Here is a 26,335-nt window from a genome sequence, read left to right as displayed (position 1 = left end):
CACCTGTTGCGTCGCCGACCGCGCTGTGCCCCCCCGCCCGCCGGCAGCGGCACACCTGCAGGGCAGCAAAGCGGGCGTGCGGCGGCCGCGGGTGTTAGGGGCCCGCACAGCGAATATCAATCACTCCCCGCCCGAGCCAGCCGAGGCCGTAAGACGTCCTCTGTCACCGGGGCCGCAGAGCTCTGCAGTACCCGTCTACCTCGAGGTGACTGAGCGCCGGCCCCAACACTCGCGTTCCCCCGCTCTGCCGGCGCCAACCCGGCCTGCCCGCCCGGCAGGCACCATCGCCCTTGCCCCGGGCGCCGGGCGGGCGGAGAGCGGGGGCGCTAAGCACGAAGCCAACGGCCCGGCGGTGAGACCCCCGGCCCCGCCGGCGCCCCCCGCCTCACGCCCGGCGCCCAGCCCCGCCGGCAGGGAAGGCCGGGCTGGGGCCCCTCGCTGCCGCCGTATTCAGCGCGGTTTCCCCACCCGGGGCACCGAGTCTGCCCTCGCCGGGGCTCCCCTGGGGCGGCGGCCGCCCAGCCGGGAGGCCCCTACCTCAGGGACAAGGGGCTGCCGTGAGGGGCGTGAGCGGCGGCTCCCGCGTCCACCGCCCGCCCCGGGAGCCGCTAGCGCAGGGTACGGGCAGCCACCGCCCCCGTGCCGTGCGGCTCCGCCAGGGGAGGGGCGCGGAGGGCGGCGCGTCCCGTCCCGTCCCGTCCCCCCGCCGCCGCCGCCTCCACCTGCTGCCGCTGCGCCAGTAGCCGGCTGGGGGGAGCCGCCCGCCTCATCCCCGCGGGGCCCCTTTGTGCTGCTGCTCCAGAGCTGCCCTCAGCCAGGCGGCGTCTGCGACACGGCCCAGGCGCTGCGGCCGCCCAGAGTCACCCCGCGGAGGGAGAGCCGCCGCCTCGCCCCCCCGCTCCGCCATTGCTGCGCGGGCCGCGGCGGAACGACGCCTCGCCGCCCCCCGAGGAAGGCCGGGAGCCGCGGCGGTGAGTGGCGGCGGCGCCGCCCGCCAGCCCGCCAGCCCGGCGGCCGCGGGCGGCCCCAGCCCCTGCCCCTGTGAGGGGAGGCCGGGGCGAGCCATGGCGGGGCGCGGCGGGGGGAGGCTGCGGGGGGCCCTTGGGCACGGCCCCGCTGCGGGGGCGCCGGGTCGGGGCGAGCGGGGGGTGTGGCGGGGACCGGGGCCGGGGCGGGGGCCGCCACCGGAGCCCCCCCGATCCCGCGGGCCGAGGGGGCGATGCCGCGCCGGGGCCGTGCGGGAAGGCACCGCTCGGCTCAGGCTGACGTGCCGGGGGGTTGGGGTGCTTCTGGTTTTTTTGTTGGGGTTTTTGGAGGGGTTTTTGTTTTTTAACTTTGACAGTAAAAGCCCTGGCTGTCGTTCTTACTTACCCAAAACGTAACCGAGGCACACAGCGACCGGCCCCTAATTTTTTTCCCAGCCGTGAGGTATTTGGGGTTCCCCGGCGGCTGGGGACAGGGCTCATGCATTCCGGATTTCTGACATTTTGCGTTTCTGTGCGTGTGTGCCTGTGTGTGCCGGCAGAAAATCCCTCTATCCTGGAAGAATGGTGAAACTGGGGAATAATTTCAGCGAGAAGAGCACAAAGCAGCCCCTTTTGGAGGATGGATTTGACACCATCCCCCTGATCACACCCCTGGATGTCAATCAGCTCCAGTTCCCACCTCCCGATAAGGTACAGTAGGCTTTAGTTTCCACCCTGGAGAATCACACCCAAATCTCAGGCAAACAACAAAAGAATAGGTTACGTGTAATGAGCAGCTTAGAAATGTCAAGAAATACAGGGTGTTTTAAGGCATGCCAGTTCCCTCTGGAGAAAAAAACCTAACAGTTAAGTGAATGAAAATCAGTAGTAGTGATTCACCTTTAAAAAGTGGTTGGAGATGTTAGCAATAAACATACATAGATTTTAGTCCTGCTGTATGAAATATAAACATACAAATGCAAGCTTCTCTATGCTCTATTGTTATAGCCCTTCCTATTCTGTCTTCTTTCTTTTTTTTTTTTTTTTTTTTTTTTTTTTTTTATCTGGAAGGTACTGTGTATTCTCTGTGAATGACGTGAATTTGCTCTCTCCAGAAAATGCCCACCTAACGGGGGGATAAAGCAGTGCTTTATTTCTCTGCAAGATGTGCATGGGCAGGCTGGCCACAGAGAGAAAAAACTTCCATGTTCCTTCTGCGATTCCGTAGGAAATTAATACTAGCCCCAGACAAGCTGAAATAATGAGATGAGAACAGGCCACTGAGTTTTCGCCTTGGCAGCTTAGTTGGTTCAAACCCCTCCAAACAGGCAATTCAGGTGCTCTGTAACTGGAAGGGTATAGTCCGACGTGCTGCTTACAGGTTGGAAGGGAAATGGGCACCCTGCATTCCTCATTACACGGCTTGATTACTAAGGATTTAGGAAGGTGATGTGATAGCCTGTAAATACATTTATTTTCCTCACAATAAAGAATTCAGTGTTACTTACAGGTAAGGCATACAGTAGTAAGATACTTTTTCAGATATTTCAGTATCCTATTTCACTAGGATACTTGCAAATTTCTTGCTACACATCTGGCAAAAAAGCTTTGCAGTCTTTGAAACATACAGAATTTACCTGGGAAATGGTCAGTAACAGCTTCATGCTGATTTTCATTTTTGGCATTGTGTCTTCTCACAATTATACTTCTAGATAAACTGATAGCTATACGTTCCTCATAGCTCAAAAAAAATCACATCATCTTATTTCGGGTTGAAGAATTTTGGCATGTAGAATTTGCCTCAGCAGAGTGTTGCTTGTAGACAATAAAATAAATTTGTGACCTCCACTTTAATTGCTATCCACATTATTCTGTGTTGTGTGTGGTGACCAGTTGGCAGGCATAAATGCAATAAGCCATAACAGCTGTTAGAGAGCCTGAGGGTCCATTTTCTGCCCTTGGTTACATGGGTGTAAATCTTGTAACCAAGGACAAAACTGCACCCTAAGGCTTTAAAACAAGTTAAGTCTTACTGTGCCTGATGAGCCTGCCAACTGGTGACTGGATTTAACCAATTACCAAGGACCAGTGACTGCAGCGCTAAGCAGGAGTCTGAACTAGGGACCTGTATGGTGCTCGCTTTAACCTGAGCAGAGCTTCTGTAGTGAACCCAGGAGGTTCTGTGCCAGCCCGATTGCTCCTGGTAGAATGGGGTGGAACTCCTCCCACCTTCACAGCATTTGTCTTGAACAAAAGCAAGTGAATAACTAGACTAGAAGCTTAAATAAAGGACTTGGATTGCCTCCTCTATGCTATTTGTATATTAGCTTTTCTTTCCTTCTGTGAACATAGAGGGGGAAAAAATACGATCATGTATTTATTGGTCCTACTGGCTTCATTCTGTAACTGTGTGGTTAGTCATGTCTATGTATATTTACTGGTTGCTGCAGGCTCAAAGGCAGTAGTAGAGCAACTGATAAGAAAAAAGGAAACTAAGTCAAGATGGACACACACATCAAATTCTGAAGTATGAAGACACTCATGTATAATGAATAGGAGTGTATACTTCATCTATCTATGCTTGTTATTCACTTACAAGGCTCCAGTGTGGCAGTGAAGCATGACTTCTTGAACAGTAGTGACTACAGTGCTAAGAATTTGATGGTTTTGACAGCTTCTAAATTAAAGGGATGAACTGATTTAAATTCATATTTAGGTATGTTAAACAAAAGAAGACATTACATAACCAAGTAGATAGAACTGTACGTTCAGTGTCAGCTGAATGTGATTTGAGTTGCTTGAGATTATGCAACGTAAAGGGGGAGGAAGGGAAGTAAAATGCTAAAAAGCGTTCCAGAAATCTTCAGGCAGTTTACTTCCTTGATGCTGTTGGGCAGCTGTAAAGTTAAATAGTTAATAATTATTGTCTTACTAGTTATAGCTGAAAAATAGGTAAAGTAGTTTCTCAACCTGTGTCCTGCACGTGTATGTGTAATGCTGTAAAAGCATTTAATAAGCTTTGTGGTACTGAGTCTAGGTACAGTTACACGTTCTAGATACCATTTCAGGGAAGGAAGGAGCGGGGAACCCAAAGCTTTAGTTTCAGTGCCTGGCTACCTGCAAGTGCCACAGTCTTAACTTCAGAGTAGTGTAGCTGCTATTGATACCATGGGCTGCGCTGAAGATAGAATTTGGTTATAAAAATCTAGAAGAGACTAGATTAGAGTCTAGAAGAGTCTGTTTATTCTTTGAAACAACAGAGAAAATCGAGCAAATCTTAATAGCACTGTCAATACAACAAGCTGTACCCTGTCTTGAGAGTGATACTTTGAAAAAGATCCTGAAAAATTGCAGAAGACAAAATGAGGCAAATAGGTTAGGTATGTGAAAAATTTGTACAATTAGAATGCCTAGGAGAGCACGAGATATGACTGACGTAATTAATATTTTAGGAGTACAGCAAGGTGCTATGTAGTGTAGCTTGGGGCAGTAGCTCATAGGAAGGAATAAAGTGAAGTTAAAGAGCCTTGGGTGTTTCAAGAAGTCTCATTAACTCGAGGGTTTATGTGCATCTTTCTGCTTGCAGTTGGTAAATGAGAAGTTAGATGTTAAAAATAAAGAGTGCCAAGAGCTGTAGTCTAGCACATAGTGAATAGCAACTAGATGGGTCATTTCCTACTGTTAAACTCAAAATCCTGCCTTCACAGAACATGGCTACTGGCAGCATCATCATCTGCTAGATTTCTGTGGGTGCTCTTCAATAATTCTCTCATCCTATTTGTCTCCAGTTTGAAATGCCGTTAATGGGATCTCCTGAAGCACATGGAGGTGGCTATTTTCAAAATGTACAAAAGTGGGAAGCTTCATGATTTGGATTTGAACTAAGTAGATGTTTGCCTAGTATTGCAGCACAGCTGAAAACATTGAACACTTGTGAAACTGTTGCATGACAAGTCTTTCTGTAGGTCCATCAAAACCCCTTTGAGAGATAATTTTGTTGATGATTGCTATGACAGAAAAAAATAACAACTTGCAGCTTCCGAAGAAGAATTACACAAAGCATGTGTGGGAATTCTGTGCTAGATGCACTTGTAAGCAGGTAAAAGAGGAGTTAATAAAATACTTGTGGCTAGTTTCAACTGACAGCTTTTTTTTTTTTCTTTTAAAAAAGGTTGTGGTCAAAACAAAAACAGAATATGAACCTGATCGCAAGAAGGGAAAGTTCCGTACTCCTAAAATAGCCGAATTCACAATCAGCATCACTGAAGGGGTTTCAGAAAGATTTAAGGTAAGCAGTGAATGACTCACTTGTGTTCACAGAAGTGCTTAAAATCAATTGCTGATTGTAGTCAAAACCAGGTATAACTAACAGAGTGGCTGCTGTGGGTAGCTAGACATGAGAAAAATAATTTCAGCATTATAATAGTTCAGTATTCAGCAATTTCTTGCATCATTATTGCTTGTAACCCCTCACTGGCAGATGACTTCAGAAAGCACTTCTGTCAGTGTGTGTGTTTCAGAACGTGGCCAGCCAAGGGTGTATGTGGTGGTCTTCATGCAGGTAGCTCTTATGACGTGGATAAAGCTCCTGTTGGTTTTGAAGGACAAGAACCACAAGAGTCTTTATTTTCTTTCTGGTTCTTATTTTTCACTGTGGCCAAACCATTCTCTTAAAAGCACTGTCATAGTCCATTATGTATTTTTTTATAGTTAAATGTATGACTTGGCAGCCTTGGGATGTATACCAGAGCTCTTTGCTATCAGTTTTCCGGGTCCAGCTGTATCTTACAGCTTGGTGACAACTGGCAGTTCAGCAAGAATCTGACTCAGATTTACTCTTTAGTGTCCACACCCCTAATACTCTCTTCCTAGTCCCAGAGGAAAGCTGAGAGTTTTAACTGGTGCAAAGATTGAATTACCTTTCCCCCTTCTCACTGGAGGATAGGTTTTTTGCTCTGTGTAAGTAAAGCAAAGCAGGAAAGTTGGCACTTCCAGAAGTGGCACTTCTGTGAAGGTTTGGATTCCCTCCTAACCTCTGTTTGCATGATAGTAGTTTTAGGGCACACCCAAAGAATCTAGTTCTTTTGTGCCTGACCAGTGGATCTAAAAGCTGCTTCAGCCCAAGCCCACCTTCGACATATACAGCTCTTTGTGGAACTGGAGCATTCTAAACAAAGTGAAGGCTTGAGCAGTTAGACTTCAGGCTACATTTGCAAAGGGACTTTGCAGAGTGTTGCCAGGACAAATGTTTTAAGTGCAGGTCACCTGGTGGAGTCTTCGGCTGTACAGTGAAGCATGTAGGTTCCCAGTGAGCTGTGCGGGGAACCCCCAGATAGCTAATAAGAGATGTTATGGGGTGTGACAGGGATTTATTCAGGAGGTAAGAAACCTAGTTCCCGTTTTTCTCTTCCCTGATTTAGAGCAAGGACATCCCATCCCTCAAGGAAAATGCTACATTTTGACTAACGTTTTCTCCTGCTGGCACCATAGTACCAGTTCTTGAGAGTAATCCCCTTTCTCTCAGGTGAGGGTTGTGCACACTGTTGCTGTAGGGTAAGATGCAGATGGACAGCTCAGAACAAGGAGGACTTAGGTCTGGCTGTCTTTTGTTCGTGTCTTGGTCACGCTAAGGTGATCTGAAAATGCTTAACGATGTTGTAGAAGAGAAAGGGGAGAAAGTGTTTCATTCAAGTACCCTGCTAGGACTTTCATTCCAAGCAACTGAGCAGAACCTATACCTGAGGAATTTTGCAGTTCCCCACTAGCTGTAGGGACTAAAGGATTTCATCGCTCAAATCTTAAATTGTAGATAAGGAAGGGTTTTTAATATCTTAGTCGCATCTAAATGTTTTGTGCATCTCTTTGTAGGTCTGGCTTCTTTCCGTGTTTGTTGGGAGGGCTGAGCAAATGAGACCTTGGTGAACAAATAATAAATAGTTTGTGCTGTTGGGTAGTCTTGTGTAATTTGTATAGCTGTACGGTTAGAAGCCTGAGCATTTTTTCGTTGTGTTTTTATATACCTTTGATGGCATAGTTAAGTATCTTTTAGATACTACTTTATGATGATCATTCTGGGATTAATCTCATGCTACAGGGTTGCTAGGTTTTGCTGCTAGGTAACTACTGCATCAGAGAGAGGTTTCAGTAAGATTTGGCATCTCTTGGGAATTGCAGGGTGATTCACACTGTGGCTGTAAGTCTAGGCTTCTAAAGAAGATCGTGGGGGTTGATCAATTAGGAAAACTGTGGTTCAGTTAATTGAAAACAATAGTTTCATGCAAAACATGCAAGTCCTAAAAATGTCCCTTAATCTCTATGTAACAGTTTTAGAATTGATTTAATCTGCTTGCAACATTTTAAAGAGAACTGACTGGTTCTCCAGCAGAGATGATTGTCATATTCACCACTCCCAGTAGTAAATATTACATGAATAATTGATGAAATTTCATAAATATGTAGATGAAAAGTACTGATTGTGTGAGGTTTTTCTCCTGGGTCCTTATTAATTGTGAACCATCATGGTAACTGCTGCTGTTGATTCTGAGAGAGCAAAAGGATATTTGTTTGAAAATTAAATATTTGCTGTAATTATTAAAGGCATTATTTAAATGGTGGGATATTGACTTTGGCTTGTGTTCATGAAAAAAGCTTCAGATGCCATTCTAATGACTAATATTGTACATCACCAATGCATAAGCTTGCCACAAGACTCAGCCCAAATGCTGTGCTAAAAATAAAAAAAAGTCAGTCAGTCATATTTACAAATAGTTCACATGTGTATTCTAAGATGTATTTCTTAAATAAGGACAAAGCAGATTGCATTTCTGGGATTCAGCAGTGCAGATCATCTAAAGCTGTTCTTTTTGAGAAATTGTACATCGTAACAAATGAAGCAACTCCAGCATGTGCATATGTCATGTAGATCGTTTGGTGTTTTAGCAGCTGGGTGAATAAGAAATTGTAAAAACGTATTTTCTGCATTCAGTCCACATTACTACAGTTATTACAACAGAGCTGAGAATGTTTACAAAGAAGACTGCAAGTATAATTTTCCTGTATGAAGCCACATTCTGAATTCAAATCAGAATCGGTCAGAAGAGTGTGAAGACTTCTTGATTCTGAGAACCCCGTCTTAATTTAGTTTTATGGCACTAACCACACCAAGGAAGATGTAATTTTTCACTGAAGATTATTTTTGATTGAGAATTAAAGTCTTGCTTTTGTTCTTTGAATGGCATAGGCTAGTGTGGGAAGTTGGTCCTTCACATCTGGAAAGCAACTTTGAATGGGGCAGGTTTTTCTGTAAATTGTCTGCTGTACAGAATAACACAAGAAGGGTGGACATACCATTTCAAAGGAGTCCTATGAATCAGAACATAGGAGGAAGCTATTGCAGGAGTAAATTGATGGTATCAGTTGCCCAAGGCCAAACCTTGTTTCCCCTGTTGACAGAGCAGCGTTTTTACAAACTCCGCTTGGATTTTTGTAGTGGGATTTCTGTTCCGACACCCATTGAACTGGGCTACAGTTGACAGTTGTGCACAAACACACCAATTTATAAAAATGTCTGTTGTATCAAAGCATGAGATTTTTTCTCTCTTTGGGGAAACCTGAATAAGAAACTTTCAGCATTATTTTGAAAACAAGTATGTTTCCCAATAAATTTCAAACCCTTAAATACACTCAAGCTGTAGTATGCTTTCAACCATTTGGTTTATTCAAAAGCAGTTCAGTTCTTCAGAGTTTATCCTTGATATCTCTACGTACAAGTAACTGCAGAGCCAAAGCCTCAAGGTTATTTCTGTGGTAAGACCATATGGTGCAAGCCACGTACTATCAAGCAGCAACAGCTGTTGAAATGTCTGCATGAGGTTACAGAAAAGGAATCGAGACTTCCTTTGAAAATCAGTTCTCGCAGTTTTACCTGGATGTTTTAAGACTGAAAAAAATGTATGCAACATATATTTAAATATTCCATTTTGTGATCTGTCTTAAAGGGGCATCCTTTAAAACTTACTTCTGCCTCAAGACTTTTTTACCTGTTCTTAGTAATACCAGTGATTATTATTGCTGCAGAAATAATCAGAGACAAGGAAAATGCCTCTCTCTGTTTCTGTGTGTTTACTCTGTGTGTTAAATAGCTCTCTTTGCTCCCTCTGTTAGGTACATGAGATGTCAGCTGATGTCTGTAAAGGGTATCACTTCCTTAAGTATGTTCTGTGTCTGTCACTTAGTGCTGGAAGAGTGACAGGTACTTACTACCATGAGTAGTTCTGTTTTCTTCAGTAGAACTACTCACAGGGCTGAAGTTGCTCACAACTATAAGCACTTGGCAGGCTTTTAGTTTTTCTGTTGTTATTCACACAAGAAAATTAAAGGGAGATCCTTTCAATGTAGCTGCTATTTTATTTTTAAAGTAATTGAGGTAAGTAAAGGCACTGCATGGCAACTGTCATTTTCTAATTTTTTTAAAATGTTTGATAGTTCACTGATATGACATTGACAATCCTACTAAATTTTCGGTTAAAAGGAATTTTTTTACAGTCAGAGCTGGAAGATTTAAGTAAAGTGGATGCCTAACAGCAGCTCCCCTGCTTTAAGTCAGATGTCCTCTGTCACTGTATCCATTAGAAATCCTTTTCTTGGAGCAGAACCAGTGACACTGGTGACACAGAAAGCATTTTGGGTCTCTCCAGATGTTAATTAACACTTCCATAGCCTTTCCTCTTCTTTTCCAGCCTTTCTCCTGGCCTCAGTAGTATCTTTGGGATTTGTATGGGAAGGTAACAGTGTTCTTATCTCAGGGCCACAGGGTTGTTGAACTGCTTTCTCAGGTCTCAGTAGTTAAGAAGCTAATAGATGGTGCCATGTGATGGAAGATAATGGCAACGCTGTCATGAACAGCTGTGTTAAGCCACAGTGCAAGACTCTCAAGGCCACTGCCTTGTTATCTGTTTTTGTTAAGCCATGGTGCTAGATGTTCAAGGCCCTGCCTTTTAAAGTGTTTTTGTCTAGCAGTATCTCCCTCAGGTTTCATTAACAGACTCACTTGCAGGCTGCTTCTGTTACTGTCGCTGTTAATAAGCACTGGGTCTGTAGCTTTTTTTCAGTTACTGTCCTTCATAAATTTGTCTGCCTTGCTGCTACTTCCAGTCATCTCCAGGTAAGCAGCCAAACCAGTTCTCTCTTCCCTTTTGTCATCTCTGTTTGAGGACAGTCTTTTATTTCTGCTGTTTTTTCTGTACAGTCTGCCCCAAAACTGTAATTTTCTTTGAGGACAAAGGTTTGATAGCAATGTTCTGGTGAAGAAGTTGAGTTTAATAGATAGATACGAGTCATGTAGCTAAGTGTGACACATGATGTTAGAAATACTCTTCTGAAATGAGGCACCTGGTTGTCTTTGAGTCACCAGTCATCTTGTGTGTGTATGTATGTATATTCCTATAGCAAGTATGGGAAGTTGTGCCGAGTTTTTATGTATAATTTGGATTGCTTCACAAATGAATACGAGTCAAATGTGTATGTAGATGTGAATGTTCCTTTCTTTTTCTTTCATGTTGCCATTTGCTTCAAATTGAACATTTCTTAATCCTTAAGTGCATTGTTTCAGGCGAATTTTTCATGGCCCAAGTAACAGCAGTCAAGAATGTAATTTTGGAAAAGCAGGAATGTTAGGAGAAGTGGAGAGCTGGTTTCAGTGTTCTGTAACACACTGGTAGAGGGCATTGTGCAGCTGGAAATGCAGGATTTTAGTGGAGAGAGGTGAAATGGAGGTCACGGCCATTTGCAGGGAAGTCAATGGGATGTTTTACAAATTTTATTCTGTGGGATGCAGCCAGATGCAATCTATTGTAATTACGGCCTGCCTGCCTAAAATTCTCTAGTAGTTTAAATTGGATAGCAATAATCTTAATTTCCTGTCCTAAATGGTTGTACAGAGTTGCTGTATTTCATTCCAGAAGGCTTTGCATTTCACTGGTGAGCAGAGCGTAAGTTGGTTGTAAATCACTTCATATGAAAGATGCTCTATAAATGTATGTCCTCACTCTTGTCGTTTGGTCCTAGCACTTTACAGACAAATCAGAAATGAAAGTTGTGTTCTCAAGAGGCTGCAATTGAAATAGATAACGCATAGATGTAGAGCAGAGATAAAGTGTGACCAAGTGCCAGTGATTGAGCAGTGAAAATTACTGCCTGTCTTCTTAGTTCCATTTAGTTCCACTTCTCATAGTAACAGGAATGCTCCTAGGTGGGTTGTGTGCTGAAAGGTGCGCAATGGAAGGAAAAGTATGAAGGAAGGGGGTGCAAAGCAGCACAGTAAGAGTGGGTTAATGAAATAATTTCAGGCAAGAAGAGGAGACATGATGAGAAAGGTGGAAGTAAAGGCAGAGGAAAACCAGATGGCACCCAGGCTTCAGTAGGACAGTGGGATACTGGCAAAGTGGAAGGAGATGGAGGCTTTAAGACGAGCAAAAGGGGAGACTTGTGCATGCCTTGAAACACGGCTTGTAATTTGTTCTGAAAGGTACAGGAGCCAGGAAAGAGTCTGAAGAGAAGCAGGCATAGTTGGTACAATTGATGCATTTTTCTGTAGTGTTCCAACTTGAGCACAATAAATGTTAGGGAAGTGAGGAAGGAGGAGACTGCAATAGCCAGGCAGAGAAAATAACATCTTTCAGTGTTTTGCCACTGTAGCGAAGTAGGGTGGACTGACTGGGGGAGGATCTAGCAGATGTTGATAGTAAGGTCTTACCGTGATCTGTTTATATGTTAGTATAGTTGTCAGATCTGGTGAGTTTCATTTGTTCAGCTAAATGCTTACAGAGTCTGAAGATGGTATTTTTTTGCTGTGGGTACACTTAGTTCATTCATTAGTCATCTCTCGTTTTGATTACTGTAATGGCTTCTGGCTAGACATTGTCCTTCTTCTGCTCTTCACTTGCAATCTATTAAAAAATCTGCCACATACATAATATCTTGTCATCTTTTCTGTTCACTTAGTTTTGCTGCCAGATCCCCTTAAAACCAACTTGAAAGGACACTGTCAAGAATGAAAACAAAAACACGCTTTTGGTTCCTAGTTAAAATAAATGATTTGTTGTGCTATCTTGTAGTTATTTCATAAAAAGTATTTTAAAATCTCAACATGTGGTGTGACAGTCACCTTGGAGTTCTGCAGGATGTACATGGCAGTGAATGATCATAGCAATGCAAAAGACTTCTGCTCCCACTGTGTGGGGCCCTGCAATCAGCCAGTTGGCTACCACAAAGAGAAGAGATTCAAGATTTCCTTCCGGAAGAGAGGGACTGGTGATTGTGCATGCACTGCATCCTCTCCTGCCACAGAGGAAGAGGGCAAGTTGCTGCTAGTGCCTCAGTAGGAAGAAGAGAATCACTTCTCTTTATTCTTTAGTGGATGTTGAAAGTTGCTGTGAAAGAAAGCATTAAAATGGCAGTTTTGGTAGTGCTTATGGTCTAAAGAGCAGCTTGTTGGCTTCCCTTTGTCCATGCTTGTATTTCTGAAAGGCATCTGGGAGGAGAGGGCTCAGAAGGTGAGGCAGAGAGGTAGAGGCAGAGAGGTAGAGCCATGCTGTGTTACTGGTGGGGGAGGGAAGCTGACTGCCTCAGGCTCAGAAGTGAACCTGGGAGTCTGACAATTGTGGACCATCAGTGGTGGGGTTATGAGAATGAAGGAAGATGGCTGTTAGAACGAAGAGGAGGATTTTCAGCTTGTAAGGGAGAAGTGGTTTGGATTAATAGGTAATTGCGATCACCTTGGAATCCCGTGATGGATTTCTTTCCATCTGTGTCATTTGTGTGTGCGACTGTCCTTTACTTAAATAAAAGTTACTTGTATCCTGAAGGATGGTAACAGAAGGGAGCTTCTCTTCTAATAGGAAGGAGACAAGAGCTTACTTGATTAGGGATTTGCAAATGGAGTGTGATTGCAAATTATTGGAGATAATGAGAGTAAAAATTTACATTTTAATACCAAAATTAATAACATTAGGAAATAGTGTAACAGAGAGAAAGATTCCATCAGAATTCTGAACCAGGAGCCCTGGGAGCTCTTTCTAGTGGCTTATTGTGTGGCAATGGAAGAACCATGCTGGATATGACCTGTACGAGCAGTGAGAACTCGGAGCTCCACATAGGTCACTGAACCAGCTAAATGCTCCATGTCTCAGCAAATCAGCTCTGAGGTTGTCAGGCTCCAGCAATTCGTACAATGCTGGGCTTTTGACCTCTTTCAAAAAACACAGTTACTTTCCAAAACAGTTTCAGAGCCTTGGAGAGAGTGATTTGTGGAAATACAAATCTTTTCCTATTGTCTGTCTCGTATTTGATCTCAACTACAAAATTGCTCGTTATCTTTACAGTATGGTCCTAAAGCCTTATCTGTATGTCAAAATGGTGACAACTGGGAAATAACGTTACAATTCTACTATCCCCTGCTAGTAGGATGGCCAGGGAATACGATTAAAATGCTTTGAGATTTGAAGATATTTTCCAAAGCATTTAAACTGTTTACTCCTATCTGTGGAGGAGACAAATGTGAGCTCAATCGATCTGAACCATAGCAATCGTTCTGCTTGGTGTCGGTGTCCGGTGACACAGGGCTGTGCTGCTGGAGAGAGCAGCCTTTTTCAAAGGCTGTGTGGAATGTATCTTGTAGTGCATGGGTAGCCTCAGCAATAATGCCATCTGGATTTTATCTTTTCTATCCCTACTTGCTAGTCTCTCTTTGCTTTCTTCTGCAAGGGAAAGAGCAGTGACTGTCAGAGCAAAAAGGAATGGTGTAGCTTACACCTTGAGTCAGTGGGAGGTGCATGACCCAAAACCTGCAACTTGGAGCAGGCTCTGTGTGTGTTGTAGAGCTGCTGGGCAGGGTGAAGTCTGCGCCCTCCTTTCTGGTTCCTCATCTTCCCAGGCTGCCCAGCAGCAGCTGGAGCTCCATGGGGGAAGGCAGCCTTGGGCCCATGGCCCCGCGGGCAGCCAGGGCTGTGGACCTGCACTGGGGCACAGGCATGGTTAGGGCCTGGTGGGGCGGGAGGACCCTGGGCATCTGCATGTGGGAACAGTGTGACACAGGCAGCGCATGGGACTTGAAAGATAGCAGCAAGGCATTAGGGAGGTGGGACAAGGAGCCCCAAGTGGGAGCGAACTGCAGGCTTAGAGGAGAGAGGTCGGTTTTTATAGAGCCTGGAGTGCAAGGAGAATTTTGGGAGGAGAATAGACAATAAGGGTGGTTACAGTTGTGGGGAGTGGAAAACGCTGGAAGATGGGATACAAGGTTTGGGCCAAGCCAGAGTGTGAAGGGCCCTGTCCATGTGTGTGGGTGGGATAGCTGAGGAAACGCAGGCAGGGGCCCCAAACAACCATAGAAGAAAAAAGGGAGAGGCCTGATTAGAAACATAAGAGAAGGGCTGAGCTAGGGCATAGCTTGGTCAGGAATGGGGCGGGGGAGTTACCTTGTTCCTTACTGAACTGAGCCACAGAAAATGACCAGAAAAGAAAATGCACTTATCTCTTGGATTCATGCAGCACATACTGAGACATGGACACGTGAGCAGGAAATACGAGGTTGGCAAGACAGAGTGATCTATCCGTGTTAACTTCCATGTATGCAAATGAGTAATAAACTTGGGGAAAGACTAACTAAATTTGAAAATGGATCTCGGTGTGAGGTTTTTGGATGGTGATTAAGAATATGGTTTGGTTGTGTTTATTTTTTGTAATCTAGTGATGTTCTGAGAACGTTGCTATTAACCAGAAAGGTCCTTTTCTCCATATATCATTTCAGTTGGCATTGTTACATTAATATATGTATTTCTTCTGCTGACTTGTTTCTCCTCTGGCCCTCCTTTGTTTTGCTTATTTTCTATCTATCAAAAATCCTTACAAAATCTTTGGCTTCAGCAGCACACGATACTTACCAGCCTTGTTTCAGCCAGGAAATGTAGCATTTGCTGTTGTCTGCCCGTGGTGAAGTTCCCTTCCCCAGCCTGAGCAGTCCCTAAAAGTTCATCTCAGTCCTTCAATGTACTTACTAGTCCTGCTGCCACACACAGTTTGCAGTGTTGCAAATCCTGTTAGTTCTGGGGTTTAGCATAAAGGGAGTGTGTGGTGGATTTTTTTAACCAAGAGGGAAAGCTACAATTTTTTGTTCCTTTCTGAAATACTAGATTATTCTTGTTTGCATAATTGACCTTGATGTGCCCACGTTCTGTTTTTAGGAGATATATACAGCTGGCTTACTTGTCTGCCTTTAAAAATTAGATCATATTATACTTTAATTAATTAATCACATAATCTTATTTGTTTCTGTTTGTTATTGTTTCTTATGCTGTAGCCCATGCTGGCTTCTTTCTAACTTGCCCCCCAGAAAACAAGTCAACCACTCTTACTCTGTAATCTCCTTGAGCTACTCATTTCTCTGTCAGTAGTTGCTTTAAAATAATAAAACCACACACCTGGGACACCCTCCTAGGTAATTAATGCTATTTGCTGAGCTCACTCTTTCCAGAAAAATGGGTCTGAATTAAGAAAGCTTTGCAATTTAACTGCTAGGCCAACATCTTGGGCTTTCTCTTGTCAATGGGTAAGTTAATTCTAGAGGTAATTCTGTCTCCCATCTCACCTAAAAGGCTGTGGGTCTCCAGCTGCTTGGTTTATTCCCGGGAAAGGTTAGCTTGATACTGACACTGGCTTCAGATTCAGCTTAAGGTGTGTCTTGGATTTTCCGCCAGACCGAGTTCAGGACCAGAGAGGTGCTTACGGCCACAGTAAAAAGTCAGTGCCATGTATTGCAGTCTGTAATGGCTTCTCTGTGAGCACTGTGGAAAGATGTGGAACAGAACTCCTCGAGGCTAGCCCTGTGTTGAACATGGTGTATTCCCTTACGGATCTGGCAGTGAACTACTCCCGTACAGTCTCTGTGTGATGAAGTAGTACTGTTTCAACCTATAAATCAAGGAGAATTGAGCAACCAAGCATGCAGACTACTGATGTAACTGTCCATACATTCATAGCAGGCAGACATTACTTTTTCCATGCCCTGCCAAGAATCACCTATGCATTATCTGGATGACACCTGTGCTAACTTACTGTCACCTGCCTCTATTCCTGGACAGGCGCAGGGAAAATAAACATGCTTATCAGCTGACATAAACTAGACTTACACTTACATCATCCAGATACTGAAAAAGCGGGAGACCCAAGCTACCTCTGTGTGTCCTGGCCCCATGTGCACTGAACAGAAGAAATCCAACCAAAAAAGCCTTTGCCGTACAGAGGCAATGGGCCGCTGACCAGATGGTCTGCTTGCCTTCTGAGAAGGGGGAGGTAGAGGCACTTAAGTGCTGCTTCCTTGTTCTCCCTCAATAATTAAGAAACCGGCTTTATCTTTTGCTTGGTTTTACTGTAAAGTGCATTCGTTGCTGGCTTCTGCTGCCTGCAGTAACAAACAGCAATATACTAAGCAGTGCATTACTAACATAAGCATGTTTTATTTTTCGTTACAGGTAACTGTGCTGGTTCTTTTTGCCCTTGCATTCTTAACCTGTGTTGTATTTCTGGTAGTCTACAAGGTTTACAAGTATGATCATACCTGTCCAGAAGGATTTGTTTTCAAGGTAAATTGCATACACATTCTAGAAAAATAGGAGAGTATGTAATATTCTTCATGTTGTTTTCTGCATAACCTTGATTAAGTCATGCTGTATTGCATAGAAATTGGTGTTTGTTTTCATAGGTTACTGTGCTTCCTGCTATGTTTCTTTCTACTTATTTTATAATTGAAATTATACTACTGCACAGTTTTCATAATGTTCTTATTTTGCTAATGCTTTAAACATTGAAAATACAGCAAAAGTCCCAACACCAGCATCCTTCAAACTTACTTCATATGCAGTTGTCTGGAAAAAGCTCTCATTTATTGGGGTATATGGTTTAATGTTGCATGTTTGTCCCAATTCATGTGTGTTAGGAAAGCAGAGAATGTTAAAACCTGGAGAAAAAAAAATTACTCTGGAATATGTGTCAAAGAAACAGTAGAGTGATGTTCTCATTAAGAGTAGCAGAGTTACCTTAGGATTATTTTTGTAGAAAGAACTTCTTGTTCTAGAACAGTGACCTCTGAGCCCTACTGCCACAGGCCAGAAGTGATGCCAAAAAAGGGAAAACACATTTATTGGAAAAACTACTGGTTCTAACTGAAAGGGAGGCTGGGCCTCACATCATTCATGTGAGATGGTAGTGCAGGCTCCTCAGCGATGACCTGGGCTGCAAGTCAGAAAAGTAACGTTGATTTCTCAGTTTAAATTTAGCAGGGTTGAACTTGGCTGTAATTAGATAAGTAGCAGTGATGATGGTGTTCTTCCCTCTTAATTTTTTAAGACTATTTGCTCACGTAATGAATCAAATGGGTACCTAGTATGATCTTTGAAAGGATTTCAAAAGGAGTGGCTCCCTCAGCACTCCTTGACAGTCCTGTTCAAGACTTTTTATTCTGTCACTTCAGGCACATAAGTATCTTACAAGAAGCTGGTGCAAAATTAGTGATGCCCTGCTGGATTAACTTAGCTCCAAGCATTCAGTTTTAGGTTACTGCTTTCCCTTAGTTGAAGGGCAAGAGATACTGTAGTTAGAATACTTGGCTGTAACTCAGGAGATCCAGCTTTTGCTTCTGCTGTTGTTTTTTTGTGTTGTCTCAGAAAAGCACTGAAACTCCTCTGTGCTTGTCTCATGGGACAAAGCCTTTTTTTTCTCCTAAGCTTTCTCTTGGCTTTGAGCAATTTGGAATATGGACTGTAAGTTGCTACCGAGCCTGTCTTGGTGTTATCCTGACTTGACAAGAATGGCCAGTGATTGTGCTCTTGTTGTAATCCTGGTTAACAGTCTGCTGTTTCCAGTTCCTTTCATACCATGTTGTTCCCTGCTTTGAATTGCAGCCTTCTGGCTTCTTTTGTCTTGTCTTCCTAGTGTCGCAAATACTTAAGGAGAGAATGTTTTCTTAGCTGTATTTTGGTTGCACTGTGAACACTCTGGTGGGCTTCTCTCCTTAGGGCCCTGCATTTGAAATAGAAGTCCCATAGCTCACGATTTGTTTTTAAGGTGCAGCACATACACAGGGCGGCGTCGGTGTTACTCTCCCGGTGTTGGGTGCCAGGAGACACAGCATCTTTAGTCATGTAACTCCTCAAGAGTTTTACAGGATAAAAACACATCAGCAAATGACACAAGGCCTGAAGTTACTAGTGTTGATGTGAATTCATATTTTTTGCCTTTGCATCTTTTTTGGGAGAGTCTGTAATACATCATGGCATAGCTTGGAACAGATGTCCTAAGAGACATGAAAAAGTCTTGTCACCTTGTGACCAGTGTCTCTGTGGACTGGCTTTGTCCTTCAGGTGGACTCAACAACATTCCCTGGCCTGGATCTCCCCAGACTTTGGATGCTGATGTGATTTCCCCTGGTTAAGGGCAAAGGCGTCCCCTGCCTCAGGAAGCCTGGTACCATGGGAATCTCCGCATAAAGGCTGAGCTACCGCAGCTCTGAGTCAGACTCACTCTTCTCTGCTTTGATGCTCTCATACATGGAGCAGTTCCAAAGGTTTCAGTGTTTTCAGCCTTTCTGCTGTCCTACACACCAGTACTTGAAGTTGTGCTTAAAAAGGTGCTCATCTTCCTTGGTATAGCAATCTTAAACTGCTTGAGCCTTGGTTTTGTGCTTGCTGAAGCCTTCTGAGACAGCCCTGGTACTGCTGTTGTGTAGATCACTCCTCTGAAGTACTCATTACAGGGTATTGGTGAGACTCACCAGAGCTTTCCTCAGAGACCTGAGTGCACTTACACCCTGAAGGAATTTCTCCAGGGCATCGCTGTGTTCCATACTCTTAACCTGTTACCTGTTAGCTTTCGTTGCCACAGCACTTCTGTTCTGTCAGGCTTGTGGACAGTGCAATGAAGTAATTTCAGGGCATTAAAGACAACACCATCATCTATTAAGTTTGGAATTACTGACCCAGCAGACTTAATGTGACAGAAGATACTATTTGTAAGTGAATACCACTGGGGTCTTCATGTCAAAGGGACAGAAGGAGTAATCTTAATACAGTCAGAGACTGGCAGCCAGGATTTTCTCTGGCATCGAAGTCTTTAACCCATAAGTAATTTCTGAAATAGAAAGGTTGTGAAAGAAACAAGAGACTGGCAACTCGCTGTGGAGCTCCTTGTGGCCTTCTGTATTACTTCTCTCACCTGGGAACCATGGAAACAAAAAGGATGGAGAGAAATAGTCTGCATAAGCTGAAGCTGTCAGGCAGGCGGCAGGATGAGAATCGGCACCAGTTCATGTCGCTCAGTCACTCCCGAGTGCTGCATAGCTTGCCTCGATTAGGAGCTAAGTGAAGGGGGCTGTCCTAGGGCAGAACAGAAGGAGCAGTGAGTAAAAGAGGAGGTTTTTCCTGTCTTCTCTAGAAACATGAAATCCTGGCAACAAAAATGCAGTCAAGATGGAGACTCTGCTGTGTGTTTCTTTAGGCTGTTCTGTCAGATGTTGTGCATGTTTGTGAATACAAGAAATAACATTACTGAGTCATTTTACCTCTTAGAAAGAAAATTGCTTTTAAAAGGCATTTTTTGTAAGTTGGCAGTAATCTTAGCTTGTCTTCAGCACTAATAATTGTATTTGCTTGAATCTCCTTGGCAGATTTCATTAGATCAGTGGATGGTATTCCTTCCCCCATTTTAAATATTTAGAATTGTGACTACATCCCATGACTGGGTGAAATAATCACTACAAAGATGTCTGTGTCTAGGTACTTCTTAGTCATTTTATTACATCAGAAGTAGTGTCAGTTATCCCAGATAAAGCATGGATAATCCTTCCAGAAGATGACATGGTTGCTGTAGGTAAACATGCATATCAAATAGCTCTATTCCAGATTCCTGGATGATTATTTTTTTAATCTAGGCCTCAGTCTTGCAGCTGGTATATACGATGATTATGACCATGGGGAGACCTCTGTTGACTTACACAGTGCTGAACAGGCACAAGTGTCTGCTTAGCTGGGGTTAAATCCCATCTGCTTTGTAGTGCTACTTCAAACAAAACTGTGAGGGAAGATTTGCCCTGGCTGCTGTGTTAACGAAAGATAACAAATAGATGGGACCTGGATGGATGTGCTAACTTCGAGCACTGCTGTGAGTCCGACACGTATTGAGGCATCTGTCACAGGCGGGTTAGAGCCGATGAGGTGTTAACTCTGTGGGAGGGCTGTTGGTCTTGTAGCAGCGAATCTTCTCACAGCAGCCAAATTTGCCACAAGACGCTATTTACTGGGGGCAGGCAGGTTCGTAAGACTACCCGTAGGCCTGTTGTTTTGGCAAGTCTTCCTTTTTTCTTTCGTACCTTTTGATGCTTTTTTTCACTCTTTTTTTCTTCACATTTTTAGGATGCAAAATTTGTATTGTCAGGACTGTTTGCTGGATCTTCCCCCACTCATTTTGTGCTTTATGATTTAAACCACTTGAAACTGTTGTTACTGGTGCTTATTTATGCCACTTTCCTTTTTTTTTTTCTCCTGACAAGGACAGGAGTCAACCCAAAAGTAAATGTGGACATGTTTGAGATAGCGTCCGGTCCTAAAAACTATTGACATTTTTGCATGTGTTTTTGTGGTCAGAAATTTACAATATTAAATTTTGCTTGCCAACTGCTATGAGAACAGTAGCAGTTCGAAGTTGCTGTGCTATAGTGTTATAAATTCTAGACTTCTCGTGGAGGAAGACCAAACAGCCTATTCTTTTTAAAACTGCCATAATAGAAATTATTAAACTTAATTTTCCTAAAGATGCAGCTACTCATGGCTTGTATTTTAGAGGATCAATTCAGTCATCCATACGACTGCCCCAACACTGAGGTGTCAGGCAAGACTGCCTGGGCTGGCAGATATGGCAGAGGACCCTTGGAGAGACCCGTGACCTACTGGAGCAAAATCTGAGGGGGTCGCAGGATCAAGCTGCGTCATTTTTTCCTTCAGTGCAGCTTGCTGCTTCGTAGGCTTGTGCCGCATCGCTGCTGGAACGGTTGCTAGATGATACCTGCTGACTAATGCACTGCATGTGTGCATTGACTTTGGTTTTTAAGATGACAGCAAAGTTTGGTTCCCACTTAGTATTTAACTCTCTAAATCATGTATTTCCCTTTCAAAAGCTCTGAGCTTCTAGCAGTTTCTATGTAGTGCTCTTACACTTCTGGGAAATTAAATAATGTAGTCCCACAGCTGAAGATAGCTTTTGAAAAGCCTTCTGTTGGCTACATCTTTTTGACAATCAAGAGTCCAGTATTTTGTACGTGTGTACACACTGGCCACCCATGATGTTTTCCCTGTATGTCTTCTTATTTACTGGGCTACAGAACTGTTCATACCTTGGCAGCAAAACATATCTGTATTAATTTCTGTCCCTCAGACTGAAACCACTGTATTAAAGCGCCTGAAGCGACTCTGACAGTAGGATACAGACATCTGTAATCACAGACCAAACAGGTGGAATAAGGTGGGGAGGAAAAACCAGTGAAATATGGCTGGAACTAGAGATTGAGTGCTTTTAGAAAAAATTCTAGGCAAGTATGTTTTGTGTATGTTAATTATTCTGGTGTATAAACCTGGATTGGTCTTCCTGGCAAATCACTTGGTAGTTTTAAGGATGGCAGGGAAGAACACTTTAAGCACAGTAGGACAACACTGTAGTTAATTGCCCTGTGTTGTATCTCAACTCACAGAAATTGAATGTTGGCTGAGACTAAAAGGAAAAGAAGAAAAACCTAACCTCCTTTCTGTGTGTATGGGGCTGTATCTGTAATCTAAGTAATGGATTTTCTTTTCAGAATAATCAATGCATTCCAGCTGGGTTGGAAAACTACTACTCCGAACAAGACTCCAGTGCTCGAGGGAAATTTTACACAGTCATAAACCACTACAATCTGGCCAAACAAACCATCACGCGCTCAGTGTCCCCGTGGATGACAGTACTGTCAGAAGAGAAACTATCTGAACAGGAGACTGAAGCTGCTGAGAAATCAGCTTAGTATGATAAGCTAATTATTAACACTATGTCATTTGAAGGTAACTAAGGGACTTTAAGGAACTTTTCATTAAATATAATCATGGATAATTTAGAGGTTACTCATGTTTATGGTGCAATTGCTTCTGTTTGCTGATACTGCTTTGCAAAAAAAAAAAAAACAAACCACCCAAAACTTGCTGCAGAACATTCATGGGCATAAAACAAGGTGCATATCAGCATTGCTTTAGAGCTTTGACACCATTTTCAATGTTAAAAAAAAAATCCAATGTTAGATATGTTCTTGCAGTTTATTGGATACTGACAGATTTCTTCAGTGGATTTTCAGGGCTTGGACCTTAGAGAAGTCATGTGTTCTGTTGTCTGAATTGATACTTTATTTATACATTTTCTTACTCTTTGTCACTTCGCAAACTGAAACACCCCAGCCATAACCAGAGTGATCTCTTGTTTAGCTGAAAGTTGTATTTAGTATTTAGTTGGCTGAAGCAAGAATAATAGTCGGCATTGATGGCAAAGGCATAATGTAATGACTTGTATGGAGAAAGAAACTTGGTAGCATTTTTCTTACATTTTCTTTACTGTTGTTTATTTGTAAATGATAACAAAGTTCTCTGCAACAAGGCATGCTCAGTGTTTTGTTATTGCTGTCAACAGGATTTAACTGCATTTCCACTTTGGCTTTAGCATCTTGGTAAGGATGTGCACTGAAAACACTAACTAGCTAGACATTATGGAAAAACACGGACAGTTTTAGTGATGGATGTTGAGGATAGCGTAAAAAAAATAAACAGTTCAGGCTGTTCAAATGAGAAATGACATCTTTTGATCATACTTAAGAGGCAGAAAGCCCGTTCACAGTCTGTGTAGTCCATTTTGTAATCTGTTGGATACAACTGAGGGAGTAATATGTCTAAATTTTCTCTTCTGTTGCATTAACATTTTCCCTTTTTATTAATTAGAAGGAGCTTTCAGTTGATGTATGCTTTGCAGTTGGATAGTTCTTAAAACACAGAGCATCACAAGTGAAACAATAGCATATTAGTTAACAGCACTGGCTGTTCTAAAGCTACATGTGAAACAGAGCGAAGAGTAGAACTGTTTATGTATGGCTTGGGAGGGGGAAAGACGTAGAACATAGTATTGTGGATGCACGTTAAACTTCCATTGTAATTACAGACTTACCTATTCTTTGTGTGAAACCATGTTTTCATTTTTATTACAAATCTTAAATACATATTACAAAAGACATCTTAATTTAAAAGTTGGACAAAAGTGGGTGAAGCATCTGGGCAAGTCAGTCACCTTTTTGTTCATGGAGGGGTTGAATGGGACAAGGTGCAGTGGACATGTCAAAAGTTTGTTAGGTGTTTTTTTTTGGTAGAAACTACAAAAATGAAGGGAAAAGATCATGGATTGTTTCTCAAGATCCATAGTAGAACAAGTATGGTCAGCTCTGATTTTATTTTTCTCCAGTAGAACTGCTTTATCAACAACCTTTCCTACCCGTACAGCAAAAATAACCATGACTGCTGAATTTTCCAGGTTTGATATGAAATGTGCATTACACAGTATATCTGTAAAAGGCTTTATTAAGTCATTATGGTATGTGGAATGCATAAAAAGCAATAAATTATGTGCCAAATTTTTCTTTGCATTTAAAAATTTCAGGCTTTTGTTAAGAAGTTCAAAATATACCATGTTTGCATTTTCTAATAGGGATATGCTTTATTGCATGTAATTAATTCATATGTAACTTTGACATTTTCACTCTTTGCAGAGTAAAGATTAAGGAAGCTGCTGCTTGTTGCATATAATGTATAGAAATATACATTTCAGAAGAGAGATAGTAAAAGACACATTTCATATCAACGTATTTACAGAGGACATTCACGTTTTACAAGATGGAAAGATCTGTTCCCCGAGACTGTCCTGCATAGAAACTATTCATAATACATGTCCTTCCCTTAAAATTCAGGACAATAAAAACTTTAATGCACAAGTAAATACTGATGAGAAACAACTTATTTCTCTCTCTCGTAACAATAAACATTAAAAAATACTAAGCTTTATCATCTAGGAGAAACAGATTGCTTATGCTTCTTGAAGTCAAAAGCATTTTTTTTTGTCTGCTTTAAGAGGAGGCAGTTAATTGATTCATGTTTACAGCTGGTTTTGAGACTTTTCATTTTAGTTATCAAACCGCTCCCAATTTTAGTACTTGGAAGAGTTTGGCTTCAATATTGTCTATCCTTTGGCTTTGTTCCAACGTCCCAGAACGCCCGTTTCACTGCACAATCTGTATTGTTATTCTCTCTTTTCATCTAGAAGTAAAGCTCTTTAGTTGACTTTTTATCATTACTACTACTATTAAATCAATGTGATCTCTGACTCAAGTAGTTTGAAAGGATTTGAAGTAGAGGTCATACATGTGCGAAGTGTTGGCTCTGTACTGAAGTGGTATGGTTAAATAAAAGCCTGAGACAGCGTAGATGCTTTTGCACAGTAACAGTTTTCTCTTGATCTGGTCTGCACACTGGGAGCTGGACTTCAGACATCACAGATGTGTGGGTGACTGATGCAACGATTGGTTTTGTTCTTCTGTTGGCTGTCGTCCAGCTTGTAGCTTTCTTACCAGCTCTTTCAAAGGTTTCTGTGTTCTTTGCAGGATTAAGTGTGGTTTTATGTTCGATAAAGGGATTTAAAACAAATGCTATCAGCTGCCTCTGCACCAATGGATATATACGCCTGCTTATTTATTGGAAAATATGCCCATAATAGCAGTATGAAAAAAAACCATAAAATATACAGATATACCATATATCCTACTCCACTGGAAAAAGAAAGCTCAAAAGTTACAAACAAAGCATGTAGACAGTGTTATATTTGTAATTAATTATCGTACCAGTCCAGGAAAAGCAAGGAAAATGAACACATCACAAGGAAGAAGAGGATCCATACTCTAAATCCAGCGTTGTTTTTGATGGCCTGTGAGGAGAAGGTTATCTCCGTTACCATCACCAGTAAATATAGAGTAGAATTTCAACAATGTCAACACAGGATGACTTTTAGTGGCTTCACACTTCCCTCTGACAACGGAAAGAACAAAACTTGCCCCCCAGTTTTAAGTGAATAAAAGTCAGGTTGGCTATACCTTTTCAGATTTATCACACTAAAATTTATCTCAGAATCTTAAAAACTGGTCATATAAAAAATAAACCAAAAAAGCCCCCCCTAAAATCCCACACAGTGGAACTCAAAAACATTAAGAACTACATCAAAACGTGGATGCCTAAAGGTCAATTTTAAGTTCCAAAACTTAAATTCTGTGATTAGAAATAAACATTCTAATAAACATATTCTGACTAAAAAAATAGCCCCAAAACCTGACAACTCTTTCTGGAAGTTGATTTAGCACTATCAGTCATGTATTTCAGTCTTGGAGCAAGGATAGCAAGTATTTTTCTGGGATTCTCCTTCCCAAAACTGAGACTGGCATATAACAGAGGATTTCTTTTTTCCCCCTCTCATTTTTCAGATTTACACATGGAATAATTTTTTTTAATGTGATACAGACAATGTGAGTATTGAGGTTTTGTATTTTTCACCTTTCTCTACTGTTTCTCAGTGTGGTTTCAGATGTGAAACCTACAAATGTGAAAAATTAAGCAAAAAAAACCCCTTCATGCCATGTTTGTTGCACTTTTTACGAGAGCTGAGCAGCAGGTAACTCATCCTTAAGTTATATATTCTATGTGCTTTCAGGAGGGAGAAAAGAAAAAGAAGAAAAAAAGAACTGAAGCGATTCACTCACTAGCCTAATTTAGGAACTGTTTTTATTGAAATCTCAGTTCCTGAAAGAAAACATCATTTCATTCTAATTAGTGAAACAATGGGGTAGATTTGTTTACTAGCAGCATGGGTACTGTGCTGAATGCGACTCGAAGAGACTCTTCTGGTAACACTCAGCATTTAACTCCAGTTTCAGCAATTTCAGCGCACTTTTATTCATAGTCTGCAATTTCCGCACCTCCCTTTTTTAATAAGAAAACTTCACATATGCTTAAATTCATGCCAGGTGACTTTCATATTTAAAAAATAGGCGAGGCCAAGATTTCTGCAGACCTGTATAGCTACTGAAATCATGGTTAGCGAGACAAGCAACGCTAATACTGGGAGCCTCAGCTAATTAGCACAATTTTTCCAAAATCATGCCCTGACACCCCAACACGCGCTGCACTTGTACCATGGGTGAGCTTGCACATGCTGGTTAAAGCAAC

General features: G+C 42.4%; 2 protein-coding genes across 3 annotated transcripts in view; one reads left to right on the top strand and one right to left on the bottom strand.

The window, feature by feature from the left end:
• The first annotated feature begins 735 nt into the window (after positions 1-735).
• On the top strand, positions 736-24,546 carry NSG1 (neuronal vesicle trafficking associated 1). 2 transcript variants are annotated; one of them, XM_040593927.1, is made up of 6 exons: positions 740-971; positions 1,526-1,676; positions 5,137-5,253; positions 16,490-16,600; positions 21,859-22,096; positions 23,836-24,546. In XM_040593927.1, exons 2-5 carry the CDS (start codon positions 1,548-1,550, stop codon positions 22,057-22,059), a joined length of 558 nt encoding a protein of 185 aa, XP_040449861.1. In that variant the 5' UTR covers positions 740-971; positions 1,526-1,547; the 3' UTR covers positions 22,060-22,096; positions 23,836-24,546. The 2 variants fall into 2 exon arrangements, with proteins under 2 accessions (XP_040449870.1, XP_040449861.1); XM_040593936.1 differs by lacking the exons at positions 16,490-16,600; positions 23,836-24,546 and having other exon boundaries at positions 736-971; positions 21,859-22,678.
• STX18 (syntaxin 18) overlaps positions 23,501-26,335 on the bottom strand; it is a 70,453-nt gene continuing 67,618 nt past the window's right edge. The window contains exon 11 of the mRNA XM_040593905.1: positions 23,501-25,043. Within this exon, the coding sequence (XP_040449839.1) occupies positions 24,948-25,043 (96 nt within the window). The 3' untranslated portion in view covers positions 23,501-24,947. The remainder of the gene's footprint in view (positions 25,044-26,335) is intronic.

Source organism: Falco naumanni, chromosome 1, assembly GCF_017639655.2.
Source record: "Falco naumanni isolate bFalNau1 chromosome 1, bFalNau1.pat, whole genome shotgun sequence".
Taxonomy (NCBI): Eukaryota; Metazoa; Chordata; class Aves; order Falconiformes; family Falconidae; genus Falco; species Falco naumanni.
The sequence above is the reverse complement of the archived record's forward strand: the minus strand, read 5'-3'. Positions and strand labels throughout refer to the sequence as shown.